This window comes from Plutella xylostella, chromosome 5 (assembly GCF_932276165.1).
Source record: "Plutella xylostella chromosome 5, ilPluXylo3.1, whole genome shotgun sequence".
Lineage (NCBI taxonomy): Eukaryota > Metazoa > Arthropoda > Insecta > Lepidoptera > Plutellidae > Plutella > Plutella xylostella.
The window spans coordinates 3,170,813-3,198,427 of NC_063985.1; the positions used below are offsets into that span (position 1 = coordinate 3,170,813).

At 39.1% G+C, this 27,615-nt stretch overlaps 2 protein-coding genes across 5 annotated transcripts in view; one reads left to right on the forward strand and one right to left on the reverse strand.

Annotated features, from left to right (window-relative positions):
• Nucleotides 1-27,615, forward strand: part of LOC105391556 (solute carrier family 12 member 6) — a 355,094-nt gene that overhangs the window by 105,759 nt on the left and 221,720 nt on the right. The window lies entirely within an intron of this gene.
• Nucleotides 1,401-14,660, reverse strand: LOC105388685 (monocarboxylate transporter 9). Its single transcript, XM_038112944.2, has 8 exons — nucleotides 14,093-14,660; nucleotides 8,338-8,464; nucleotides 6,801-7,223; nucleotides 6,361-6,712; nucleotides 5,754-5,901; nucleotides 4,985-5,129; nucleotides 3,313-3,504; nucleotides 1,401-2,469 (listed from the first exon to the last, which is right to left on the reverse strand). Exons 1-8 carry the CDS (start codon nucleotides 14,228-14,230, stop codon nucleotides 2,327-2,329), a joined length of 1,668 nt encoding a protein of 555 aa, XP_037968872.2. The 5' UTR covers nucleotides 14,231-14,660; the 3' UTR covers nucleotides 1,401-2,326.

The following is a 27,615-nucleotide window of genomic DNA, read 5'->3' on the forward strand; positions in this document are numbered from 1 at the left end:
AAAACAATATTATAACGACATGTAAACGATACGTAAATGTCTTGTCAACAAATTAAATTACACGCTCATGAATATTAAAACTAGTTATTAAATAAATAATAAAATAACTCATAACTATCTAGAGCTATTCACCGTGTGAGCTGTCTGCAGAGGATGCTTCTACATTTTTTTCTAGATATAGATTTGAGATAAACTTGTAATTTATGATGCCCATTTTGAGTATTTTGCATTGAGCTGCATCCGTTACTCAGCCTCAATATAGCGACAGTATGAGAAACTAGGAACTACACTCACGGGCGATGAAAAGGTTCCACTGAGAAAAATATCAAATTACTCCTAAACGGAAAAGGCTAGCTTAAGGATGCCTTCTGCAACATTGAATAACATTTAACAGAGCTTCAGGATATTAACAACAATAAACTGTAATATTTTGTTAAAAAAAAAAATTTGAAAAAATTGGGGTCGTTTGGAGTCGGCATTTTATGAGTGCAACTTTTTCATTGCCCGTGAGTTTATTTTCAAATAATGAGTGAAAAAATGGCCTAGTCATTTTTTAACGTTGCACACAATAAAAATACTTACTGTGTACTTCAGCGTCTCTGTCTGTGTAGTTCAGCTTGTGAAGCTCATACGTAATTAGACTAATTACAATGTGCCTAGTTTAATTACAGGTTTTAAAAGTATGTAGGTTACGTAGTTTTAAATCACGGTTTTCCCGTCAGAATCAAATTTTATCTGATTTTACAGATAACGTGCTATTATAAAAAAACGGTCAGTTTGCGTGTCCTGTCGTGGCTTCACAATGATTTACGCAAAATCATGAAATGTGTAAGATGATGTAGGTTATGTAGGATATAATTTAAGGTAGGTAGGTAGGTAGGTAATGTAAGGTATAATTTAAGGTTATGTGTGGATATAATTTAAGGTAGGTATCTTGCCCCAATTAGAGGCTTTATCTTCCTTGACCCCAGAATGCGGACACGGAAGGCCTAAAGTAATTTGAACCAATGCCAAATATCACGTCTAACAACTACCTACTTGTGGTATTAAGTTGAAATTATGAGTTTTCAATTTGATGGCACCATGTGTTGATAGATTTCACTTATTTAAAGTATTTATTGTATTATGTAATTGACTACTTTTTTACCAGAGAAGTTCACCTGGCATAATAATGTTAAAAAGTCGATGCAATATGTACGCAATGTATGTTTACATGGATTTTGAGTTTCATTATGTACGCGATGTATGAATTTTGAGTTTGTTTTAATCAAAGTACTATTTTAAACATACCTATTTAGTTATAAATTTACCTAAGAATAGGCAAGCTATAGTAAATTTTATCGGAGCCATTTATTATTATACATTTCATTCTAAATGCATGAAATGAAACAAATAATACACTTATTTAATATATTCATTTATTTACATGTTAATAATAATATTTATAATTATCTTAAATATAATTTAACCTAATACTTAGAAAGGTACTGACTGCTGACTTATGTACATAAATTATATTAGACCGTAAACGTCCATAACATTATAATTAGTAAATACACACATTTTTGGCGGCTTTCACGTCAATAATAGACATTTAATCAAATTTTTGACTAGAAACAACACAAGGGCCCACCTTAAGTTAGCCAGTCTAACCAGAGTTAAAAGCATTTCAGTAGGTACTAGTTAAGTTTTACCTTACGTAATTGTCTCCACAGGCGAGGAAATACAACGATATTCTACATACATTGTATAGATTTCTATACAGGGTGTTACAAAAGGGTACACCATGTAGGTTTAATTTCATAGAAGGTGTCTCTCTACAAGGCGATAAGCCTCCCTATTCATGAAATAAAAGTCAAATTCTCAAGACCCTTGAGGTGCCAACTGCCGCCAACGATTTGAACTTGCAGCTAAATGTCGCAACGTCACTCCTGTTTTCTATGTATGTATTACTAAAATTAATCCTATACTTTTTTCACATAGAAACCAGTGTTAGGTACTAACGTTGGGACATCCGCTGCAAACCCATGTCGTCCGCCACCGATTCTTTAATAAATATACTTATAATTATTAATTTCCTGTAGCTATCAAATACCTCATTCAGAGCAAATACCTTAGGTCAAAGATATCAAATTATTTCCTACGTCATTCAGCCCAACCGCCTGATTACATAACTCTGAACCATCCTTGAAGCGGCGAGACCAAACCACGAAGCGCGTGCCGCCATGTGAGCCTAGCGTGATCCACAACAGGTTGGTTATATAACGAACCGACGGTACACTAGGTCTTTAAAACTAACCAAATTAAGCTCAGTCTTGATCTTCAATCACGTTTGGAGATGTTTTTCCCTTTGACTTCTTCTGCGCGCGAGCAGAGCCTCGATGCCCCACGGGACCACGCAGCAGAGGTTGCACACTGTCAGCATGTTGAAGGCTATCACGTAGCTACCCGTGAAGTCTCGGATGAACCCTGGGGAAAGAAATAGATTGTTCAGGAATAATGAGACTTAACTTTTTTATTATAAAAAAAAATGTGGGGAAAATAGGGTTGGCATGGCATATTGGGATAGGGATAGGGTATAAACTCCCTCAGAATCACTATGTAGTTATGTTCATTCATTAATTTCTGACATGTGTTAATGATACGCTAGTCTAGCTAGGTAAGCTTTGTAATGTCGGTAAATTAAAACAAATGCATATAAAAATTAAATACTGGTATGGAATTTGCAAAGTAATATTTGGGTAGTCTTCACAATAATTTATAATCTCTATTCTGTTCTTGTAAGGTTAGGTCGTGTATGAGACGTCATACCTACACAAGTTTTTTGTGAGTTCATCGCACTGATAATCAATTCAACCTACTGTTACATAATCATTGCCCTTTGCCAATGGTGAGACTATAACTCATTTTTTACCATTTAGAACCCGTTCAGTTTAGTCACGCTAAATATTTTTAGAATCATAAAAAATAATTTAATATTTTGAATACTTAAATTTTATTATTTTGCTACCGGGCTCTCGAATGCAACCTTTGAGCTTATTCAGATATTTTCAGATACAAAGGGGTAAAATAATAGCGAACAGTTTGCAATAAATGCCACTCGAAAGTCCAGTCATCATCATCTTTAGCCTATGACAACCCATTGCCACGTTTCACCAGGTTACACCAAGATCTACGGTTCTGTGCCACACTAATCCAGTTTTATCCCATTAGGTACTTTTCTCATCATTCTCGTCATCGGAACAGCGGGGAAGTGGTCTACCGACCGATTCCTAATTTGTTTTACTAACCTATACAATTTCATTAACTTACCAATCATAGGGCCGACGCTCAAGCTCAGCCCTCCAGCTAGCAGCATGTAGAGTCCATACGCCGGAGGGTACCTCTCTATGGGGACATGTTCCGCCATCACGATTGGCTGAGAGATGTGGACCAATGAGCGCAGGGCTCCCAGGATGCCGGTCAGGATTAGCAGAGGCGTGTAGGTGGTGAACTGAATGAACACTGGAAATAAAAGACAATGGAGACGATTAGTTTATCGAACAAATATAATACATCTACAGCAATATAATAGAAAGATTGATGCTAAGGGTGAACTTTTAGGCCATAAATAAACCTATGGAGTAGGCAGAGATACCATTCATGTTTCAGCATTACATCATTGGTTATTTTCAGGCCTGTCAACTCGTGTGATTTTCCGAAAAATATATTCCTATTTATTTTCTCTTTTGGTTTTATTTATGTAAGTATATAAGTACCTATAACTCGTAAGAATAAGTATCATTCACTATGAATGTATCTTTAAACAAATAGTACACGCCATTATTAGTAACCGCCAATTATAAATGTTTGATCGAAGTTCATTTATCAGGCTGTAGAGCGGTCATTGAACTTCGCGGCTAACTACAGAACACGGAAATCTAATAAATCTTTACTTTATGAATATCAGCTTACGTAGTGAACAATTTATAAAGATAAGGATAAAAACTGATAAAACACGAATATTTACGAGAACTTATGTACAATTAACTTAATGGGGGGTGGCAATTATTGATTAGATAGATTAATGTAGTGTAAAGTCTAGTATTTATTATCTAGTATTATATTAAGTACTATATTAATAGATGCGTTCAATTGTTTATTTTTAACTTTCTTTACTATGTAGTGAAGGTACGCGTACAAAACTACGTTCGTGGATTGAATTTATCATAATAAGATTACAACCATAGTAGGTAGACTAGACTTATAAGTTTGATTGTTAACTTAAATTTTTTATGTACAATAAAGTTATACTAGGTACTACCTACTACGAAACACTGTAAAATATTACCTATATTCAGTGCGTAACGGTAGAGAGGGTACTATAGTTACGGATACCACGTAGCTAGTAGCCTACCTAGTACTGTTTTTGCTAGCCCTTTCATTATTTCTATTCAATATTATAATTATTTTATGCGGTGGAACGGAACCATTCATAATTAGGAATGTAAGGACGAAAGACGAAACTCATATTGGGTCAGATTTCATTGTAATGTATAATGTACACTAGTAATATCCATTCAAAATGAATGAGTATTTTTAGCATACAAAAACACAACAAGGTTTCATAAAATAAAGAATCTCTTAGCTATTGTCCTTTTACACTGTCACGTATCTAAGCTCCCTTTAGGGGTCAGTGATTCTTGTAAGACAAATGAGGGTCTTTTTGCAGACATAAACGTTTGTCTTTTCGAAAAAATCGTTCTTAGCTATAGGTATCACTAAGAATGGTTACTTGGTAGTTAAGTTACTAATAATTTCACAATATCTGGATAATGGCAACCTGTGGGATAAAATACCTCCATGCTCTCACTTTCTGTAATTATGTTTAGACAATGACAGCACGTATTTTATGCCACAGTCATTATTCAGACATTGCGAAACAGGCAATTTCTCTTGGGGGTGAAAACAACCACCACCGTGCCCTCTGTGGCCCCTTACTCACCAGTTCTAAAGATGGCGGCGAACAGAGCCCCAGAGAAGAACATGTGTCGGCTGTTCATGGCGAAGAACTGCCCGCCGACGCCCAGCAGAAGCCGCGCCACCATATCGGAGGCTCCTCCGATGGCTATTATGTTCGCTATTTCTGTCTGGAATTGGGAGACAAATGGTTAGCAACTGAGGTTGGGAGTTTGTATGTGGGTTAAATTGGGGACTTTAGTGGGTGGGTAAGCAATCATCGTAGGCTCATCAGGTCACTGGAATATTTTCATTGCACCCGAGTGTATAATTAGATTTATGTCGTAAAAGTATCTTATGAGCTCCTTCGTCAACGATGTAAGGTTAAGTTATTGAATTAAAGTTAATAGAAACTAGATTATTCTTGTAATTACGTGAACAGATTGTTATTATTCTAAATACATAATACAAATAAGCGTTTTAATTGCAGGTATCAACGTATTAAAATAATACACACATATCATATCAGATAAACAATATAATTACGAAGGTTACGCTATCTTGCCAAAAAACTAGTAAGCGAAAAAATCATGCAATCGGTACGTTTATTTCAATGAGATGTCGGTTTTTCGTAAACTAGAGTTACCCCCGAATGTGACTCACTCAAATAATATAAGCTTTCTATTAAATTTCCACGAAAATAAAAAGTATTATGTTTTAAATGTCAGCTAACAAAGAACTCTTCACTTAAAAGTAGATTGTTCGTTTGAAAAGAGATCAAAGGGAATTCGGTTTTCATAAATTGTTTGTCTTACCCGGCTCAGATTGTTTCTGTCCAAAAATAAGGGCTCTAAAGTGAAGAAGGTCAGGTCTGCGAAGAAAGTGAGTGCCATTCCGAATATGATGCTGTCATACACGGGGTCCTTCAGGAGGGAGAGGTCCAGGAACTCCACCACTGTTTGCCTGGAAGAAATGGTTATAAAATATAAGTTTACCTATGCCAAATAAAGTACGAACCGAGCATGTCAGCAAAATGATAATTGTGAAGAAGTTACATTTAAAACTATGGGTTCGCGTAGTGTAGGGTTAGTGACTCCGAGTGTTTAGTCCTGGGTTTAATCCCCGCAGGGGTCGACATTTGTTTAAAGAGAAGTATATTTTTGTTCTCGGGTCTTGGGTGTTCAGGTTGTGTAATATTGCTACCATCTGCCAAGCGAGCAGATTATGGCAATATTCCTTCAGTCCTGGTCCTGGATGAGGTCTAAAATGCCTAGCATGGGGCGCAAGACGCTAGCATCACGTCTTAGCGTAATGCAAGGTATTATTGTGTTTACGTTGCATATTTTTGTGATTATCAGAATCTTTGGACTGTGATTCACATAATCACTGAAAAATGCAGAAAACTATTAAAATGCAGCTCACCATTTCCCTTCCTTGTTCTTTATGATCGGCATAGGCTCGGCCGCAATACTACCGAAGTGTCCGAGGCTGTGCACCGACGCCGCCTTGTATAAATTCTCCACATACACGTTGTCTTGAGAGTTAAACTTGCTATTACAGTTACTCTCGGGTATCAGAACCACTGGTATACTCAGTCGCCTATCATCTCCAAGTTTCGTGACAAACAACAGCTGAGATCCTTTCCTCTTGTCGTTTAATCGCGGTTGGAACATGTTCTCGACTGATCGCGCGCTCTCAATCTTTAAATTTCCATTGCCGTTCTTTAAGGGGAAATCGAAGTCGCTGTCTTTAACTGCTGGTGTCGGTGGTATGACTGAAAGATAAATAAATTATGAATAAAATATTATAAAAAATAGTTTTTTGTAAGTGCATAATAATTAGTAATTTAATTGTATACTTACGAACTATTTGTTCACAAGTTTTCGGTTGCTTGACCATATACCACTCGACTGGATGTAGCACAATGGCGCCAAATATACTGTGGGCCGAGATCGCGCATATAATAGCGAGCGTGCCCCGGAACCCGTACTCCGCCATCGTCATCTTAATAAACAACGGATACACCATCGTTATCAAGCCAATAGAGGCCTTACACAGACTCAGATAGAGCACTTTTTTCTTTGTGAAGTAGCTATTGAAGCTCGTATAGGAGACTGGGATTAGCAGGCCCATTCCTAAGCCTTGGAGCAGCCCGTTTGTGATGATCAACTGCGCCGTGGATTCGACGAAAATGGCCAAGAATGAGGCCAATGTGTAGATGCCGGCTCCTATCAAACCGACTTGTCGAAGAGACAACCGCTTCAGCGCAATATTTGCGGAAAAACCTGAAACAACAGAATTACAGAGGTTTTTACAACGAAAATCTTGAGCAAACACTCGCAACTGTGATTGAGTTGTCAGCCTCATTTTGTTACATAAACTCTTAATAGCGCTCAAGGTGCTCAAGGCAGCTTATTTAAATTTATTTATTTAGGGATATGTAAAAATAACATAGTTAATTAATTACACTCTAATGATCAAATGACACATCAATGTTTTATGATATAAAAGTTTTCCGGCGTACGTAATTAAACTAATGTAACTATGTATAGTTTTTGTAAACAAAATAGCAGACGCGGCGTTAGTAAGTAGATAATGGAGTTCATTAGTTTTTCTACGAGTGCATAAATGTCATCAGTCATGCGACTTATGCACTCTCGAGTTAAAATGTTGTGTGATATAATAATGACCAACATCAGCAAGTCCTGAAATTCTTTGGTTATACGTGCTAAAAAGGCATGAAAAACCATTTGTTTTACTTAAAATTGACAAGCTGTCTACAGTTCGCTCTGTGACGTCACGCAAATGCCTTTGGCCTAGTATTTCACAATTTAGCAACGTAGGCTAGTTATTTCAAAACATGATAATACCTAAGCAATGTAGGTGCATGATCATACACGTTTTAATTGTAAACTCGTCAATTAATATTCATCGCGTTTCACACCAAATCATGAACCAAATCTTGCTGAATGTACGAAGCAGTAGCGCTGAGAAATATCCCTTTTGTAGCTAGAATGTAGAAACGCTCAGGTACATTATTGTCACCAAATTGGATGATCAAAATTTACTTTTATGTCTGTTGTGTTAACTGCTGGTGTTCCTTATATAAATAAATAAATAAATCAAAACCACGTCCCCACTGCTGGGGTACGGGTCTCCTTCCAATGAAGGAAGGAAGGGTTTTAGGCCTAGTCCACCACGCTGGCCTAGTGCGGGTTGGTGGACCCCAACACAAGCAAGCTTGTGCTGAGTTGTCGGGTAAGTGGGCAACCCGACTGTCAGATGTTTTCAAGCTTAACGACTAGGCTTAACGACTGCTGCCGAAGCACCAACCGGGACACACGGCTTATCGTGCCGTCCGAAGCACGGATCAAAGGGTTTGTTATATTATATACTAACCTGCAATAGCTAACGTGACTTGGAACACCCCGTATACCAGGGTGACAGCGCCAGTGCCGACTCCCAACTCGTCCAGGAAATCATTATAGATGAATCCAAAGACCGGCTGATGCGCTGTACCGGCAATCTGGAAAGAAATACAACGAAATTAATACAATATCAGTAGCTCTATTGCAAGCTGGTGGCATAGGGGACCGGAGATAACTGCCGAAGAACCGATGTTCTACTTTAAACACTAGAGTTAGGGTGCTTACATAGAGAATCGGGTTCCCTGTATCATGGAGCATTTCCCGGATTTTAAATATCATGAGCGCTTTCGCATAATCAGGTTACCGGTACAGGTAGATACGGGGAACCCGATTCTCTATGTAAGCACCCTAACTCTAGTGTTTAAAGTAGAAGCACCTTAGTCTAGGATAAGTCACCGTGGTGAAAGGATTAGCCATTCAAAATATCACCATTCGCTGACTGTCCAGGCGCCGGACCCATATAAAGTAAAAAGTACAGTTAATACGTCACTGGAAAAGGCTCCTTTGGTAAGTAGGTACATAAATATAATAAACCCCTATCTGCAAGCTGGTGGCAAAGAATCTGTCATAAAGTGTCATGCATAACTATCGTAGTGTGGATGTGGATCGTCCTCCAATTCGATAGACCTTGACCTTAACCTTGCAGGATAGTCGTTACTGGCTCATTGAGGCAGGTTGAGGAGACAGTATTAATTGTGACGTTTTATAGCTGCTGATGACGATTAATAAATTATAATGGAAGAGATATTTATTATGTATGAACTCTTGTCCGCTTACAAGTATTTAGGTTTTCCTTGAATTTCGGGTGGAAATCCATGTTTTGCGCTATAACGCATTGTAGCAGTATGCTATAGTTACACATAATTTGTATCATGATTGCTTTTGAATCGCTGAGTTGCCGAGAATAGGGCACTTAGAATAAATATTAGCACCCTATATACATGACTTGACATTTGAATTCCTTCGTATGTTAGGTCTAGGCCTGTTATAAAGCTATTTAATTGCAAAAATACCTAAAGTTATGCGTTTTTTTCTTCTTATTATAGGTGATTTAAATTTAACATTTAGTGAAATAAGGTAGGGTCGTTTTTTATACATTAATAAAATAATAAATAATCAATTTACGTGAATGCTTTACGATCTTTTTGTATATATTTAGACATTATTGTTAGTTTAAATCTGAATTATTCATGTTTTTTACGCATTTAAATTCAATATTTATACATTAATTGCATTAGTATTTTAGTGCATCCTCTCTTGGGTTTAAACAACTATAAATAGAATTATAAAAAAGATAAAATATTATTTAACCGTGCAAAAAGTACCTACCTATGTATCAATGGATCGAAGAGAAAACATTTCTGCGATTTAAAAAATATAAAATGTCCCATTTGTAATCTAAATATAAACACAAGGTAAGTATCGGGAAATTCTATACATAATATAATAATAATTCATTTATTTCGAGTAACCACGGACTCATAATATAAAACATCAAAATTACATTTACACATTAAAAATACAATTTACACATAGAACACAAACAAGAACGGAGGAACAAATTAACAGAAAATTTGAAAACATTCCTTAGGTACATTATGCAGTAAAATTTAAAATAAATAATCAATAGGTAAAATAATATAAATAGAAAACAATGATACTTTTTGAATAATATTGGCAACGTAGATTAAATTTATATAAAAAAAAACTAACATACAAAAAATCATTATAATAATAATAATTAAAATTTAATAATATTATATCCGCCACTGTTCGTTTTGACATGTTTTTGACAGCAGTGGCGGATATAAGGACACTCCTCTTTGTTCGCAATCATCGCAAGGACAGTGTTGGCGCTGGCCCGCACCCTCCGCACCAGGGACGCGCAGCGCTTCCGCACGGTCGCGTGGAAGCAGTCAGTGCGCGCCCACGCGAACATGCCTGAAGCGCTGCAGTAGCGGGGCAGCCCCAACACTGCCCTTAGCGCGTTATTATACTGGACTTGAAGGGCCCTAATAGACTTCTGCGTGTAGTTAGCCCACAGGCTGCACGTGTATAATGAGGTACAAAATGCTCGGAAGAGAGTTATTTTTACATTTTGTGAACAACGTGCAAACCTGCGAGCCAACATGTTTGCTCTTATCGATAGGGCCCTTCTTTCCCGCTCTATATCAGCACAGTCTTTGAGGTCTGGTGTTAGAACATGCCCAAGGTATTTAAAATGTTCTACCCGGTCTAAAGGCACACCGTATAGTCTGATGGGTGGCACACCGTCGGGACGTTTTGAACCGGCCGCAAAGACCATGTATTTGCTTTTCGGCACATTATATTTCAGACCATGACTCATTGCGTAATCCTCACAGATCCGCAGAAGCTTCCTCAGACCGCAGACCGACGCGCTCAGCAGCACCATGTCATCTGCGTAGCTCAAATTGTTTACACATACGCCGTCTACGTGACATCCGACATGCTGCTTGCTAAGCGCGACGATCAGCGCATCCACATATAGGTTAAAGAGTGAGGGGGAGGTTAACCCCCCTTGTCTCACCCCGCACTCCATACCGAAAGACTCGGACATCACGCCCGCCCATCTCACGTTGTTGACCTGGTGCGAGTACCAGTACTGAAAAATTGTAACTAGCTCGTGAGGCAAGTCGATATCCCTCAGTTTTCCCCATAAGATGTCGTAGGAGACCAGGTCAAAGGCTTTGGAGAGGTCAAGGAAGCAGGCGTACACCGGAGTCTGTCTATCGGTGTAGTACCTCACTGTGTGCTTTAGACTTAGTATTGCACTCTCAGTTGATAGGTTCGGTCGAAAACCGAACTGATTACCGTGCAATACCAAGTGATTTTGTAAATGCACATTCAGTAAGGCATCAAAAACCTTCGCAAGGATTGTCGCCAGAGATATGGGCCTATAGTTATTCATATCTCCAACGTCTCCGGTTTTATTTTTCAAGACAGGCACCACCACCGTAATTAACATCTCAGGAGGTAAGTAAGAGTGTCTAACACATGATGTAAAGAACATTGCCAGAACCCTAGATATATGAGGACCCGCGTATTGGAGATGCTCAATGCTGAGACCGTCATGACCTGGAGATTTTCCTCTAGATATAGACCTTATGACCTTTACTATTTCTTTTGCTGTAAAACGAGTACTCATTTCCTGTACATGGGTCTCAACATTGGGCATCGTCCGAGCAGGGCCCAGGGGAGAATTGATAGTAAACTGGTCCCTAAACAAGTTAGCAATATCCTTCGGGTCACTCACTCCACCAACACTCACCGGGAGACCAGGTCGCGGGTTCATCTTACTCGTGGTTTTCCAAAACGTTCTAAAATTACCTCTCTCATGTTTTTCAGCAAGGGCATCCATTTTTATTTGGTCCTGGTGGTCTTGGCACCACTTTAGTCTGGACTTAAACACCTTTCTGCTACTGCGCATATCATCGTAAACACATCCTGAACTAGGTTTACCGCTTAACAACCATTCATGAAACCTCGATCTGGCCTCCCGATGAGCCGCACTGACGTGCTTGTTCCACCCTACTATACGTGGGCCCCGGCCATAGACATAGCCATCGTTTTATATTGTATTTATACTTAACATTAATTTAACTTGGTAGGTATAATCGAACAACACATCTTCACTGAAAACATACCTCAGTGTCTGAAAACAAAAGTTTTCAATCAGTGCGTGTTGCCAGTGATGACTTACGGAGCCGAGACGTGGTGCTTCACCAAAGGACTTATCCACAAGCTCAGAGTTGCTCAGCGTGCTATGGAAAGGGCTATGTTAGGCGTGTCCCTGCGAGATAGGATTCGTAATGAAGAAATCCGCAGGAGAACTAAAGTTACCGACATAGCCAAAAGGATTAGCACGCTGAAGTGGCAATGGGCTGGCCACGTAGCCCGCAGAGCCGACGACCGCTGGAGTAGAAAGGTTCTGGAGTGGAGACCCCGTGTCGGCAAACGGCGTGTCGGTCGCCCCCCAACCCGTTGGTCTGATGATCTGCGGAAGGTAGCGGGAAGCCGCTGGATGCAGATGACGGGTGACCGTTTGGGGTGGCGATCGTTAGGAGAGGCCTATGTCCAACAGTGGACTACGGAAGGCTGAGAGAGAGAGAGAGAGGTATAATCGAAAACGCATGTAAACTACGATCTACTACACTGAAAAACGCTTTCACAGTTATTTTTAGGTAACATTTTGACCGAATTCAGTGTGTAGTGTAGAGCTTCTAAGCCGATTGTGAATTTTGCATCTCATTTGCATTAAAACATAAGCCTCTGGAGTATTACCATGGAGACCTATTTTAAAAAACCTATCTGATAGTTTTATACATAGTTAGGTACAGACAGGGTATTATAATAACCCTTATTCTATTCTATTCTATTCTGAGAGGGGGCGAAGTTCCTGTACGCGGCTCTCTCGAGTGGAACCTTTGTACATATATGTATATCCCCTTGATTTCAGCTCAGCCAGCCTATAACCCTTAAGAATAACTTAAAAAAAACTATTTTATCAAAGCTCACAGATAATCATCATCATCAGCCCGTAGGTAATCGTTTATGGAACGCCACAAGACTCTGTCCTCATTCTTCCTCATCCAGCCACTACCGACCACCTGTCTAAAGGTCGTCGGGCCACCAGAGTGAGCCGGAGGGGATCCACAGACAGAAGCTCACAGATATAATACTTAATAGGTACCTAGTATAAATTGATAAAGACTAGAAAAAAAGTTTATAAATTGTCTCTATCTCTAAAATAATTTAGAAGTTATAAACAAGAATTATCGATCTAACTATTTTATTATTGATTGTGTAAAAAAGTACCTAACAGATTAATCATATTTATTATTGGCGATTCCAGGAACAGTGCTTGTGCATGATAAGGGATCTTTAAGTTTTTATTTATTTATAATTACTTAGTAGCTGTTTGGATATAATTAATTAATGCGGCGTAACTCGCTAACGATTTGCCCCATTTTTTCACAATACTTACAAGTTTACATAAGTTACAAGTCGAATATCACGTTGTGAATATGAACATAGTAGAAAGTGTACCTTTGAGGTGGACTGTAATAAGTCCACTTTTCAGGAGATTTCTTTTCATTACACTTATGTATTTATTTTTTTCTTATACATATATAAAAGAGGCCATTCTTGCGATACCATTAAAATTAAAAATAGATTTGCTAAGACATTTCTAGTCATTTAATTTTAAATTCTCTACCATATAAAAATACACTTTCACTGTAAGCATTTTAAAGCGTAAACATCCTGTGCATTGATTTTAAATGCAAATATTAGCTTATTTTTCAAATCTATCGCGAATTCCATTATAAACTCTCGACAAGTTAATCGAAAGTAGGACATCAAAGGTTCAGAACCTGCATATTTCATGTAACTTTTATTTGGTTTGAATTTATTTCACCGGTGAAGAATATTAATTTTGTATGCTTAATAAAACATAAGTAATATGGGCGATTCAAATAGGAGAGACAGGAGGTTATGAGGTAATTGTTATGAGATGAGCCATTAAAATGGTTCTGCCGTTTAAGGTAATTTGAGACCATTGTCGTAGGGTTTGAATTTTGTACTTTGATTGAATTTTTACAAATGTTGCCGTTAAATTCAGCAGTTAATTTTAATCGCAAACTCCTTATACCGGAGCTAAGCTATGGGGTAAACTTTACCTAATAAGTCTATAATTTTTTACTTACAAAAATAACAGACAATCCAACACAGACGATGTAACCCCAACCCCCCTCCGGAGGCACCAGCACGTAGTTGTCCGAGCCCGAGGACTCGCTGCTGCCGCGACTGTCACTGTCACCTGTCACCAACTTGGCACTCATCATCACTGCACCCCAACACTGTGACACCCCGACACTGAACCCCACTTTTATACACACCCGCTACTAACGCCAATATCTCTATACACGAATCTCACTAATGCACATAATAACACCACTGTTTGCATGAAGCTTACAGCGTAACACCTTAATAGAGGATACAGTCGTAAAAATGGCAAATACACCCCGCGGGTTTCCCACAAACAGCGACAATACGAACGTTTATTCGCATAAACAATACAAGTGATTGCTCAGTACACAGACTTACGAAAGTAAATCTTCCGAATAATATTAATGTGATAAACGCGGAAATTGAAGACGTATAGGTCTGTTCAGCCTTTGAACCTTAATAAAAATGTGTTGTTTATTTATCGGTCAATAGTTTGTTGGGCAAGCAGGCGAGTCGGAGTGAACCGCTCTGTCAGCGAACAGCCGATGTACTTCCCGCTTTCAGAGATACGGACATACTTTAGCCTCCGTTTCTTGAATGGAGAGGATATCGCATATATTGATAATGCCGATGCCGATGCCGTAGCAATGTAAATTGTAGTAATTTAACAACTAGTTTTTGTAGGTCTTGTTAAAAATAAATATACTTAAGTCATTCTGAATTAGAGGTTTTTTAGTGTGAGTTCTTCAACAAAATTGTGTTGCAATCGAAATAGATTAGTCATTCAGGAATTCATAGATACCAATTGGACTGTAAATGCATTTATTAATACTTAAATGATGATAGGTAAGTATACGTTTTTTGATTGCATAGGTATTTTATTTCCATTATTGAAATATATTTAATAGTAACTTAAAAAACAGTAATTTTGTTTTATGCAAACACATTTCTATAAAAAACAAATTGCTAAAAGTGTATCTACAGATTCTACCTATATATGCCGAAATGGAGTGACTCAGGGGGTCCATCTGAACAACTTTAGTTCTACGAATTTTGATAATTAGAACTCTTAGCATGGATAAGTGCTTATTTAACTGCAGCCTCGAAATGCCTGTCTTTTTTGCGAAACGCCTTCTGTATTACTATTCTATCAAAAATATGCCGTGACGATTTTGTTGCTCTTCAGATAGGAAATAGATTGGTGTGTGTGTGGCTGTACAGGAAACCAGGGACCACCCATTTACCCAGTCACTATTATAATTATGTAATTGTAAGAATTTTTACACCGTAATCTACTTAGCTTGATCCAACATTACTGAATAGATCTTACTGATCGAATTGAGACGTGGTTGACAATCACACAGTAAAATAACACCATTTTGGTTAACCCGGGTGATGAGGGCTTTACACCGATGCAAAATCACCTGTAACTTCTTTTTCAAGTTTCGAAACACAGTTGTCTAATTGTGTTCGCTCTCAAAAGTTCAACATCCATCCATTGAGACAGGTGAATGTCTCAACCTGTTTTAATATTATGCTCCTATATGACTGGTCAATGACTGGAGTTTTTCAGGGTAGATAATTGATTAGTTAGTCAGCACAGGGAACTCACTGACTGCCCAGGGTTCTCCTAACTAATACGGCAGGTAGATACTTCTATAGTATAGACTTCTTTGGAGCAGCCCGTCTAGGAACCTCTGGTTACCAAGTAAGTTAAGCACAAGCTCCTGTATTTATTTCTGTTTATTTGTGTAAAATAAATAATAAACAATCATTACTTACCTATAAATACTGAAAAAATATGTATACCAACAAGAGAAAGGTTATCTTCTGAAGGTTAGTGAATTGATAAAGAAGTTGACTTATTGGCCAAGATCCATATTTCAATGAACTGGATTAAACCAGATTGAACTATTTAAACTGCCATCGCCAACACTTAAAAGTAGAATAACGGCATTTTTTTTAAATAACTGATTACTCTCATTATGTCCAGATTGTTAAAGTTGTAAGATCTGTTTAGCTTTCAAATAATTTGGAGCTGTGTCCCATTCAAATAAGGCTTTATTTAAAGGTGATTTTAGGTCTTGACGTCATCGAATGGGTACGTTTTTAAAGATTGCATAACAGACCTGAACATTCTTTAAGTTACACGTGTAGGCTAGAACAGGATAAATCCGGATTGACTTTGGGCCCATTTTTTTGTGGCTTGAACCTAAAACGTTTTTTTACATGTGTTCAAGAATGTATGGCTAAGAATAGATTGAGAGAGGCAACATAAGTTTTAATCTTTTCGACTTATGACGACGAATTTGTCACTACACTTTAATGGAATTCGATATACCTACGATTATAAGCACAAGGTTTCTGGGAAAGATCACAACAGATAATGGGATACATTTACCATCGATTCTGGGCCTATAGGTCTTGCCTTGTCTATAGTAGCTGAAACTTGTGAGATGTCAACTAATGGGGACAAAGTGATAGGATGAAGTGCAGTGGAAAATTGTTGCCTGATGATGATGATAGTTTGGCAGGATCCACGCCAAGGCGGCTTTTATTTTAATTTCGTCAATTTGACCTATTTTGACCAGTGATCTAGGGCATGCAATGAACTCCAAATGGACATGTTAAACAATTATATGAAACAATCCCAATGCCTCAATCAATTTTATTGAATGTTGATATGAATTCCATGGCAATGATTGACACATTTAGATTTGAAGGTCATCGACCTCATCGGAATAACGGACATGGCTGTAACCAGTTGGCACCATGGCTCTACCTCAAGATTCAACCTCAACTTATCAGGGTTCCACTCATTCGAAACAGTTAAATTATACTATAAGAACTTATTCATCTATGAGTCAACGATGTATGTCCGCCAATGTAGAATAGAATATCAGTTTTTTCAACGTACATTTTTACAATTATTTGTCGAAAGTCATATTACTCTGCCACCATTTCACAAAGGCTCAGTCACTGAGAAGAAGAAATAGCGAAAGAAACTCCTCAATCACTTTAGGTCAGGTCAGGTTGTTTGTATTTTTAAGGTTCTAATAAAATAAATTATTAGATAATCGTTTTCATACTACTACTATAATATAAAGTAACATTTAGGCTGTTTTCCCAGTATGCAAACTTTACGCCCAATACTACTTCGCGCATAATTCTCTGTAATAAAGACAGGTTTACATTTTAACGGGTCGTCTATATTAGTGTGGCTGTTTGTAGTAGAAGCAACTAGCAAGTGATTGACTTGCTCGGTGATAGTACCTACCTTCTAATATGAAGCTTTTAAGCGAGTCTGGTGCAAACTTTATAGCTGGGCTAAGGTTTGTCATCGTAGTGGAAGGATAAGCCGGGCAAATTCATATCAGTCATTGAGTGAGGGTACACCCGAGTCCGCGTTGTTCTATGATATCAGTGGATAATAGTGTTTCTTTATAACCGGCTGAAGTTCAAGTCATATCAAATTATTATGAATGTAAAAATAGAAAGCAAATGAATTATATCATATAAATGTATTGCCTATCCATAAACAATTATAGGCATAAATTCTTTGTATGTTTTCCGCTTAATGATACCGATATGCGCTAATGATAAAACATGAATCGTAAAAAGTAATCTTAATATTTTACATCATTAAGGGTGGATTCGACCAAACATCACGTTACACGAGAATAACTATACCGGAATAAAATTTATACGCGAGTAAATATCTGGGATAAGTACATTTGCATTCTACCAAGTTATACCATGATTAATTGAATGAACGAGGAACGAAACTGTAATGCTACTAAAATAAAAATAGCTGCGTTTCGAAGCATGCAATAGAAATGACATGACAACTTAGTTTGAATGGATTATAATAGTATAAAATTGTTTATGTTTTAATATTTTATTCGCTGTTGTTATTCTGAGAATTTGCCTTTTAACGTACTTTTGTTTATGTTTTGACAGATGTGTTTATATGTCATTATGACGGTTTTCTAATCAGCTGATGTGCCGCCGCCATTACAAAATTACTCTCGGATAAGCTCGTTACACGGTCAATTTTGGCGGAATAACATTTTATTCTTGGGATAAGCTAGTTATCTTGGTTTCAGGTTTGGTTGAATGCAAAATCTGCCTACTCGCGAGTAATTGGTAGTTTACTCGGGAGTAAAAAGTTACTCGTCGTTGGTCGAATCCGCCCTAATAGTGCTACCTGTTAGGCACTTTAATTGGCTAGCTTACTATTGAATCATCTTATCACTTATGAGAGAGTCACATAGTCATGATTAGCCATCAATCTTCCACTGCTGGACGTAGTCTGAGAGGCTTCTCCCAAGGAGTTCGACAATGCTCCGTCCTTGGTTCTCCTCATCATCCAGCTATTACCGGTTACTGCTCTAGTGTCATCGGTCCTGCAGGCCGCGGGGCATCCCACGCTACCTTTGTCTGTGTCTGTACAATTTCATGTATTTTATTTATGGCAGGGTGTCACGTTTGATAAGCGGCAATATATTAACATTCTTTCAATATAGTGCTATAATAGACCCCCAATACTTAGATAAGATAAATTGTTTTTATCGATAGTTATATCTTCCTTGGCTCTAATATCACCGTTCATGCTTATTTTTTCCTCCTTACACCATTACAATTCGCATTACCATAAAAAAACGTTTTACGGACGATTACAGCAAAATATTACAGCGTTGATGGTAGGGTCCTAGCATTTTTTGTAAATGTGTATTGCTTAGCTTTGAAAAGTTTCTAGCTCTTGGCTCATACGGGAGCGAAATGACTCTCGGATAATCCTCCAAATCCATTTAAGTCCAGGAAGACGGTAGAACCGACCGTGGCCAGATCAGGTAGTGGACAGAAGTGTCCATGAATCAGCTAATGGTTTGGTGATAAATCTCTATTGAAATGACAACTGATAAAAGACAATGGGCGTTTTGGGACCTATGTCCAATAAAGATGAGACATACATCGTTGGATAGCTCTTTTCAAGATAGCAAAAAAGTATTATGACGACAAATCCGTATAAGTTGTCCATTTTGAAATATATTCGTCGGAAGGATGTATTTTTCTATGGCATTGCACTCTCTCTCGATGACAGTTATGGCGTAATACACGTAAACACGTATTATTGAAATTGGAGAAATTACTTTCAACTGGTTTTATTTACTGAGATAATAAACAAATACCTATAATATTATATGAAGTATGATGATTTTGTTATAAAAATTAAAAATGAATGTGAAAAACAAACAAAAACATTAAAATTACAGAAATAAAATATAAAAACTTTCAAGGTACGATTATTCTAATTGGACAGTAAATCAAGACTAGCGCTTCCGTTATTCATATTCTGCAAAAAAATACCTTTTCAACGACGTATCACTCATTTCTATTGGTGCTGGTCCCAGTTTCCATTTATTTGTGCCCATCATCATTTATCGACATAGTTAATTATATTACCTAATTAGCTCACGACGAGACGTTAGATAAGACTTGAACTTAAAAAAATACTGGTATCACCCGGCTTGTAGTTGGAATAATGTGGTACATTTTTTGGGTCATGACTATCGTAATAACTGAAAGTAAAGCTTGTTTTACAATCAACTTTTTATATTTATACTATCAACTACCTATGCTATTTTTAAATCTAAATATAATTAGGTAGAAAAGTATCACAAACCCGTTGCAGAAAAAACTAACGGTAATGGGGCAGTTCTTCTTTTTAACCTACATAACTGTGTCTCCACCAGTTGTGAGGAAAATATCATGAGTTTTACAAATATTTATTTATTTATTTATATTTCAACGTGCATTGTACTAAAAACAGAACGGCTGTGAACGTTTACAAAAATATAAATTTATATTTTTGTATTTAAAATTACGTTACAGAGTGGTAAATCCGCGTGACAGAGGTGTATTTCATACGAATCTTGGCTGTCTCCTGCCACTTCATCCTGCGTATATTTCATAATGTTAGAAAAAAAATATATGACGAGATAAAATATAAAATTTTATTTGAACTCCAGAAGATATTACTTATTTAGTAAAACAAAATATATATTTTTAAAATATTTCTGAACTATTTGAAAAAAATGTTGAAAAATTGTCTCTCACTACCCAATGTTTTAGTAGTTACACTCTGTCACGTAGGTTGCCATTTAAAATATTTGTTTGAGCCACTCGTCCTTATTGCCATCGATCAGAGTTTAAGATCTCCTTTTCCCCCTTGGTAAGATTTCCCCTTAGAGATCCAGACACCGCGTATCGGCCACCCGCAAAGTGTGACAGGAGGTGCGTGTGTTTATTCGGCGACAGCTTCGTCACGTAGGTAATTGTTAAAATAAAATATATTTAAATTATTATTTTGTTATTTACTCATTGGTAATAACGATTACTTTGCAATCAACATCTGAATAATACATTTTATGTTACTGTTTAAATACTATTCGACTTTGCAATACATTTTACCCCTCTGTCACACGACAAATCTGTCACATTCTTACCAAACACTCCAACCTTAGGATATAACCTTTACAGGATATTCATCAACGAAAAATTGAAGAGAAACTACACGTTTTGGTTAAAGTACGAAGCGAAAGGAACGTCCAATACACTTGCGCTGCAGTAATAAAAAGTTTCGTTAGTGAAAAAGGTGATTTCGTGCTATTGTTCTCAAGAACAGACGATGAATGTGGTAGACTGTTTAATATGGTGGAGATTGATTTATCGGATGTTTGATGATTACATTAAAGTCCTTCCAGCTTCTAAGGTAATTAAAAAAGGAAAAAAAATAGTTTTTCAAGTTCTAAGAGCCACTTCTGTATTTTCGAAATATGGCTGATTAAAACTTTTTTTATTTTTTTTATTTTATTTTATTATTGTTAAGGAAACATACAGAGCTGATGGATGCATTAAAGTTAAATAAATAATTAGTACTTTTTCCAATAAAGTTTCCATTAATATTTAAAGACATTTTAGTTTTAAAAATCCACAATACACACTAAAAACTTAACACACACAAAAACATGGTTACACAGAGCACACAGAACTTTAAGAAATTACGTAATTTTTCGTTATATTACTTAAATTTTAGTTTGTCGACAATATTATTTGTGCAGATAAACATTAATTTATGTCGTTGGAACAAATTTCTCCTTCAAGTTCCTGAAATACGGATATTTCAGTCTCCAGAGGTTCTCAAGTGTGATTTTAATTAGTTATACTAATTATAAAGATATCTCCAGTTAATTCTTTGACTAAATTGAAACCATAATGATTTATATCGTCGCAGTCGTAGAACAATGACGGATCTGCAAAACAGCAACTTTACAGGAGAGCCAGTTAAAGTTTTTAAACAACGTTTTGTTCGATAAAATGAAAACGGCTGAAGCAATTCATTTGAAATTTGGTCACATTATTATACGAATGGACTTTTGCAATATAGCCTGTATAATTAGTCTGTAATAAGTCTAGGTTTCCTGAAAAATCAGATAGGTCATTGTTCTATGTATCCTACTATGTCGCACTATATGATACGTCGTTTTTTTACGGACTTTTATTGCGTATCTAATGGCGTATTATACTTTTCGTCGTTGTTTTAGGGAATATATGGAAAAATTCAGAGACGGATCTTTAAATAACCTATTTAGGAGGGTGCTGATTGCGCTATATTATTTTTTCTTTAGGTCCTAATTTTTTTTTACAAAATACAATTATTTTATAAAATGTTTTTTGAAGACCCCATTGTGTCCAAGCATCAGTCAATAATCATCCAATGCTAAACATAGGCCTCTTCCAAGGAGCTCCACAACACTTGGTCCTCGGGCTTCCTCATCCAGCCACTACTGGCTACCAGCCTACGGTTGTCCTTATTTGTGACTCGAGAATTCGTCGACCCCAACGGTTATCGGTTCTTCGGCAGATATAGCCAGGCCACTGCCACTTCAGCTTGCACATTTTGACAGCTATGTCGGTAACCTTAGTCCTCTGACGGATACCCTCATTTCTGATATGATCCATCAGAGAAAACCCAAGCATAGCACGCTGAGCGACTTTAAATCGGTGGACCAGTACTACCGTCAGTGCCCACCTATCTGCCCCATACGTCATCACTAGCAAGATGCACTGGTTTAAGAAGACTTTTGTCTTCAGGCTCTAATGATAAAAGTCTTCTTCTCTGATCAGGGATGGCCGAGGAGAATATGTGACGGAGTTTCCCAACTCAATTGTGACATATGTGACCCTTTGCTGGGCAAAGGTCTCTTCCTGGGTCTTCCAGCTATCCCTGTTCATGGCCCCCTCATTCCAGTTCCTACTAAACACGTCTAAGTCATCCCATTATCTTCTTCTGGGTCTGCCCCTGTGCCGGCGGCCGTTATCGGCTACCCATTTGGTAGCATTTTTACCCTACCTATCCGGCTGCATACGACAGACATGCGCCGCCCAGTCTCACTTCAGTTTAGCGGTCTTAGCACCCACGACGAAGGACGCTATATCGCCCAAATAAATTACTCATTGACATATTGTATTTCTTGCCTATCTACCTCAACCCTACGTTTCGTGCTGTTGCTCATGTCTGTTGTCTTCGAACGGTTCACCTTTAGTCCAACTTCAAGGCTTGCCGTGGATAGCTCTCGCAACATTTGTTGGAGCTCGGGCGTTGAGTGGGAGAATAGGGCAATATCATCCGCAAAACCGAGGTTTGACAATTTTTTACTTCCGAAATTGATGTCCTTGTCTTCCCAGGACTGTGTCAACTTCTTGAAGACCTCTTTGAGGAAAATTGTAAAGCGTGTACAGCGAAGGTCGCCTTTTTTTTTTTTTTTTTTTTTTTTTTTTTTAAAGATTTTATTATCACTCCACAGACTTTATGTCCGTGCCTTTTTGAGAGATCAATATATTGTGAGAGTTTGGTTGTTTTTTGTCTTCATCTTTTAACTACTCACTACTCAATGTGGAAGCTTATAATATATATATTTTATCTTTTATATATATATACCTATATATTATTAATAATTTTTTATTTTTTTTTTGCACTCCTGGAGGAAAATCTACACAGACACCTGGGAAGGGGACCCAGGTAGTGTCGGCCTTTAACCGACTAAAAACCCCCAGTTGTGCATTTCTTGTTTTTTTTTTTTTTTTTCTTTGTTTCACACAGTCACACTTACAATTATAATGGCAACAAACATTTGAAGGGTAGGGCCAGTGTCAGCTGTCTTCAGAGAACTTAACAGACGCCTGTCAGTGGCCACACACTCCTTTTGTCATCGCTGTTGTTTTGCCTGGTGTTAATGTGTGACAGTGTTCTTAAAACTATCTTAATTTTATTGGTTAGTTCTTATACAGATAATATTAATTCATGATATACTATACAATACCTACATATCAAAACTATACAATACATGCTATATACTATACATAACAAAACTATAAAATACATGCAATACGGTTTGGCCGTCAATATAAAATTAAAATCAAAATTCTCCTATTCCGCTCCATTTTGCGTTGCCAAAAGCCTTGATTGCTGGGCAACGACCTCTTTGTCCCGATTTTTTATTGCCATCTTTAGGTTGTACTCGAGGATCCGTTTCTTCGGTGCTGTTATTGCCGTTTTAGCGAGGTTGCCGATAGCGTCCTCGGTGTCATCCGCATAGTAGGTGCAGGCGGAGGTGTGCCTCGACAGCGCCACTACTGCGTGAGGTATGCTATCGTGCAACTTTATTTTATCTTTTGTTTTTATGATAATGACGGATTCGTACGTCAATCCCTGTGCTTCGTGTATGGTTAAGACGCGTGATCCCGTTCCTTCTCCAAACCCTTGGCTGGTCAGGGTCTCTTTTTCTTCCTGTGTATGCGTCAGGAATAGAGTGTTGGTTTGGGATTTTGGAATTGCTGCGTCTGTAAACCTTTTCAGCTGCAGGGATTGGATACGCGTTGTGGCTGCGTATATGCCTGAGTATACTTCTCTTAGGGCGTATGCAACATCCATGGGGTTTCTGTATGAGCACAACAGCTCCTGGGTGATGTTTGCTACCAGTGTTGGGCGACTGTACCTTAGTTCGAATAGGTTCTCTCTGTCTATGTACGGTAGCTGGTTGATGTCTCCGATTAGAGCAATATCACTGGCACGGGACAGGCGGGCGGCAATTACGATTGCCCCGAAATGGTTCATCAGGGCCTCGTCAATTATCAGGCGTTGGCATCCGACATGTTCTCTAAAGCCGTTTACTAGGACTGATGCCATCGTACGTACCCTAGTTCTAACCATGTCCCCGATCCTATGCGCTAGCCTGTTTCGTATATCGGCGGCCGCCTCAGTTGTCGTGGTGATAATGGTGTCTTTGCTCACATCGAAGTTATTTACCACCCAGGTTGTCTTCCCACATCCAGGTACCCCGTTCACCCAAGCGATGGTGGGCATCGTCCAGCTATTCCAGGTAGCGTTAATGGTTTCCGCTTTTGCTAGGATTTTGTCCTCTAGCATAATCCTGGTACACTGAGCTACGACCACCATTTGGTTGTTGTGTGGGAGAGTGAGTTTCGGGATGTTGCGTTCCCAGGGCACGAATCCGCATTCCTCGCTATAAGCCGCCATATACGCTCCAGTCATTTTGCCTCTGAGGACTTGGCAACTACTGTTATCGTATATGCAGGCTTCGGCCTCCTCGAGTAAAACTTTTAGCCGGCTTTCGTTCTCTTGCCTGTAGGTCTGCATGATCGTTTTGCAGGACAAGAGATTTACCTGCTTTGTGGCGGTTGTAATTGCCATAAATTCGATGGCGGCATTCTCTAGATGGTCGTTTGAGGTGGTAGCTGTTTTCAGCTTCGGTGGGACCACCTGGCCCATATCCGCTCGAGTAATTTTCCTCTGGGCAAGCCTTTTTCCAGTTTTAGGTTCTCTGGAGATTTGGCGCCTCTCGGGTGTCCTCTGTGGTTTTCCTATAAGGCTTGAGGCAGCTGCTTTAAAAGCCTGGAGGAACCCTTGGACACGCCCTTGCGATGTTAAATTGTGCATCCTCCTTTCCATGTTCCGTTGTTCTGAAGCGGCGACAGCCCCAGCGGTCATCCTCTCCTGTAGGCGTTCAGATCCGGTGACCAAGTATTCGGCTTGTTGGTGGCAGTTGTCAATGCCCCTCGCAAGTATATGACCTTTGAGAAAGCTTAGATCTTCGCCTCTGTCCTCGTACACCACTATTTCATGATGTTTTGAGGCTTTTAGGCAACCCAGCTGGTCAACAATTTCGCCTTTCCTATACTCGATCACCATTGCGTCTACGCTTATTATCCTGGGGACGTTACTGTCTAGCGCTATCTCTCCAAGCTTACTGAGCCATGAGCATGCCTGAACGAACGGGGTGTCGTCGGCCCACTCGAATAGTGCGATGGTCTTGTTACGCCATCGCACTAGTCTGCAGGGCTGATTTCCCACTAGGGTTACTGGCAATGCGTCGTAGGCTTTACGCTTCATGGTAGCCTTCGATGTGCTCCCATTTAGGAGAGAGGCTAGGCCGGGTGATATGGCCACGCTCTTTCGCGCCCCTGAGATACAGAAGCTGATGCCGAGTCTTTCACTGCTTCCGTCCATGAACAGAGCCACGCTTCGGAGTCTTAGTCTAGCTTCTCCTTTTTCTCCACAATCCAACAGCTTATGTGTTGCTGTTTCTTTAGGAGTTGCTTGTGGTGGTGCTGTGATGGTTGTGACTGAGGCTTGATATACTGGTATTGATTGCGGGTCGGGGCGGGGTATGGTGCTGTTTCTCCTGGCTGCTACTCTGAAGACACGATCTGAATAAGATAGAAAATGAGGTCTATGCTTGGTGTCTGCCAGAATATCTTTTAATTCTGACTCCACCAAATTCCTGTCTATCAATGTCTCCAGATCTTGTCTTGCAGCAAGGAAACGGGGGCAGTCGAGAATTATATGCCAGACCGATTCAATGATGTTGGGGTCGCATTCACATTCTGGGCTTTCTTTGAGTTTAAATCTGTACAAATACTCTCCTATCCCCCCATGTCCAGTCAGCATTTGTACGTGAGCAGGGGTCAGTTTGGCACTTCGCGTAATCCGGTAAGCTTGGTTGACATCCGGTAAGAATTTACGCGTGACTGCTCCTGTACTGGATGTCGCATATCGGTCTTGCCATTTCCGGACCGATTCCTCTCTGATCTTTTTCCTGACATAGGACAGGGGGACTTTGTCATAGTCGTGGGAGGTGCTTTGTAGAGCTGCCGTTTTGGCGAGCTCATCGGCTCTTTCGTTCCCGGCAGTTCCAATGTGTGCCCTCAGCCAGAACATTTTTATCTCCCTGCCCTCGCACACGACCCTCGCAATGTTTTCCTTTATGCTTCTTGCCAGGGGGTGGCTCAGTTTCGGATTTCGGAGCAGATCGAGTGATGATCTCGAGTCGCTCAAGATGTTCACTTTGTTATCCGTACTAGAGCTCACCAGTCTTGTTGCCCTGTGAAGGGCATAGAGTTCCGATTGGAAGACCGTGCACGACGGGTGGAGACCAAAAGTCTCGGACAGTTTTTCTTTTCCATCCTCCCACCAACTTAGGGCGGCGCCGACTTTTCCCTCTATCTTGCTTCCATCCGTGAAGATTTGGGAACCGGTATGCAACGGGTTGGTGTTTTCAAAGAACTCGTAGTTGGTAGAGGTAAGTGTGGACGGATGTGGTAAGTCCAGGTACCCTACTTTCCGTTCGAGCTCTTTGCCTGGCGGGAGGTAGTCGGTCGACAAAAGTTTTTTGGATTTGTACAGATTTGCTGCCTCCTGTATTCTGAGATCGAGAGGCAGCAATCCCGATAGTGCCAGTGCAGATGTGAGCGACACTGTTCGGTAGGCTTTGCATATTTTCTGCGCGAAACCTCTTTGCAGCGAGAACAGTTGTTTTTTGTTCATTTCCAGTTCAACGGCTTCCGACCAGACGCTTGCGGCGTATGTCATGATGGGCTCCACTACTGCGATGTATATTGTCCTCACAATTTCACCGTTAAGTCCCCAGGTTACTTTCGCCGCTCGCGCTAGCTGTTTGTAAATATCCGCTGCCTTTTTACACTGAGCGGTAATATGAGCTTTAAAAGTTAACCTGCGGTCTATGATGAGGCCCAGCAGTTTTATTTCCTCTACGAGATTAATTTTTGTGCCAGCCATGGATAGTTGGGGTAGATCGTACTTCATCTTCTTTGTTAGTAGCATCGCGTTGGTCTTATGCGGTGCGAAGTTGAGTTTGTTCCGAGTTCCCCATTCCACTATTCCATTTAGTACTTTGTTCGCTGACTCCTCTAGGGTGTTTACTGCTTGACCTGTGAAGACAAGGGCCACATCATCTGCGAAAGCTTGGCAATACACTCCCTCAGCCTCTAGTTTGTGTAGCAGTGAGTCGAGTATGATGTTCCAGAACGTCGGTCCTCCTATGGAGCCTTGGACACATCCTTTAGTGGTTCCCTTCTCACATGCTGCACGAGCGTAATTGACCTTGATTTTTCGGTC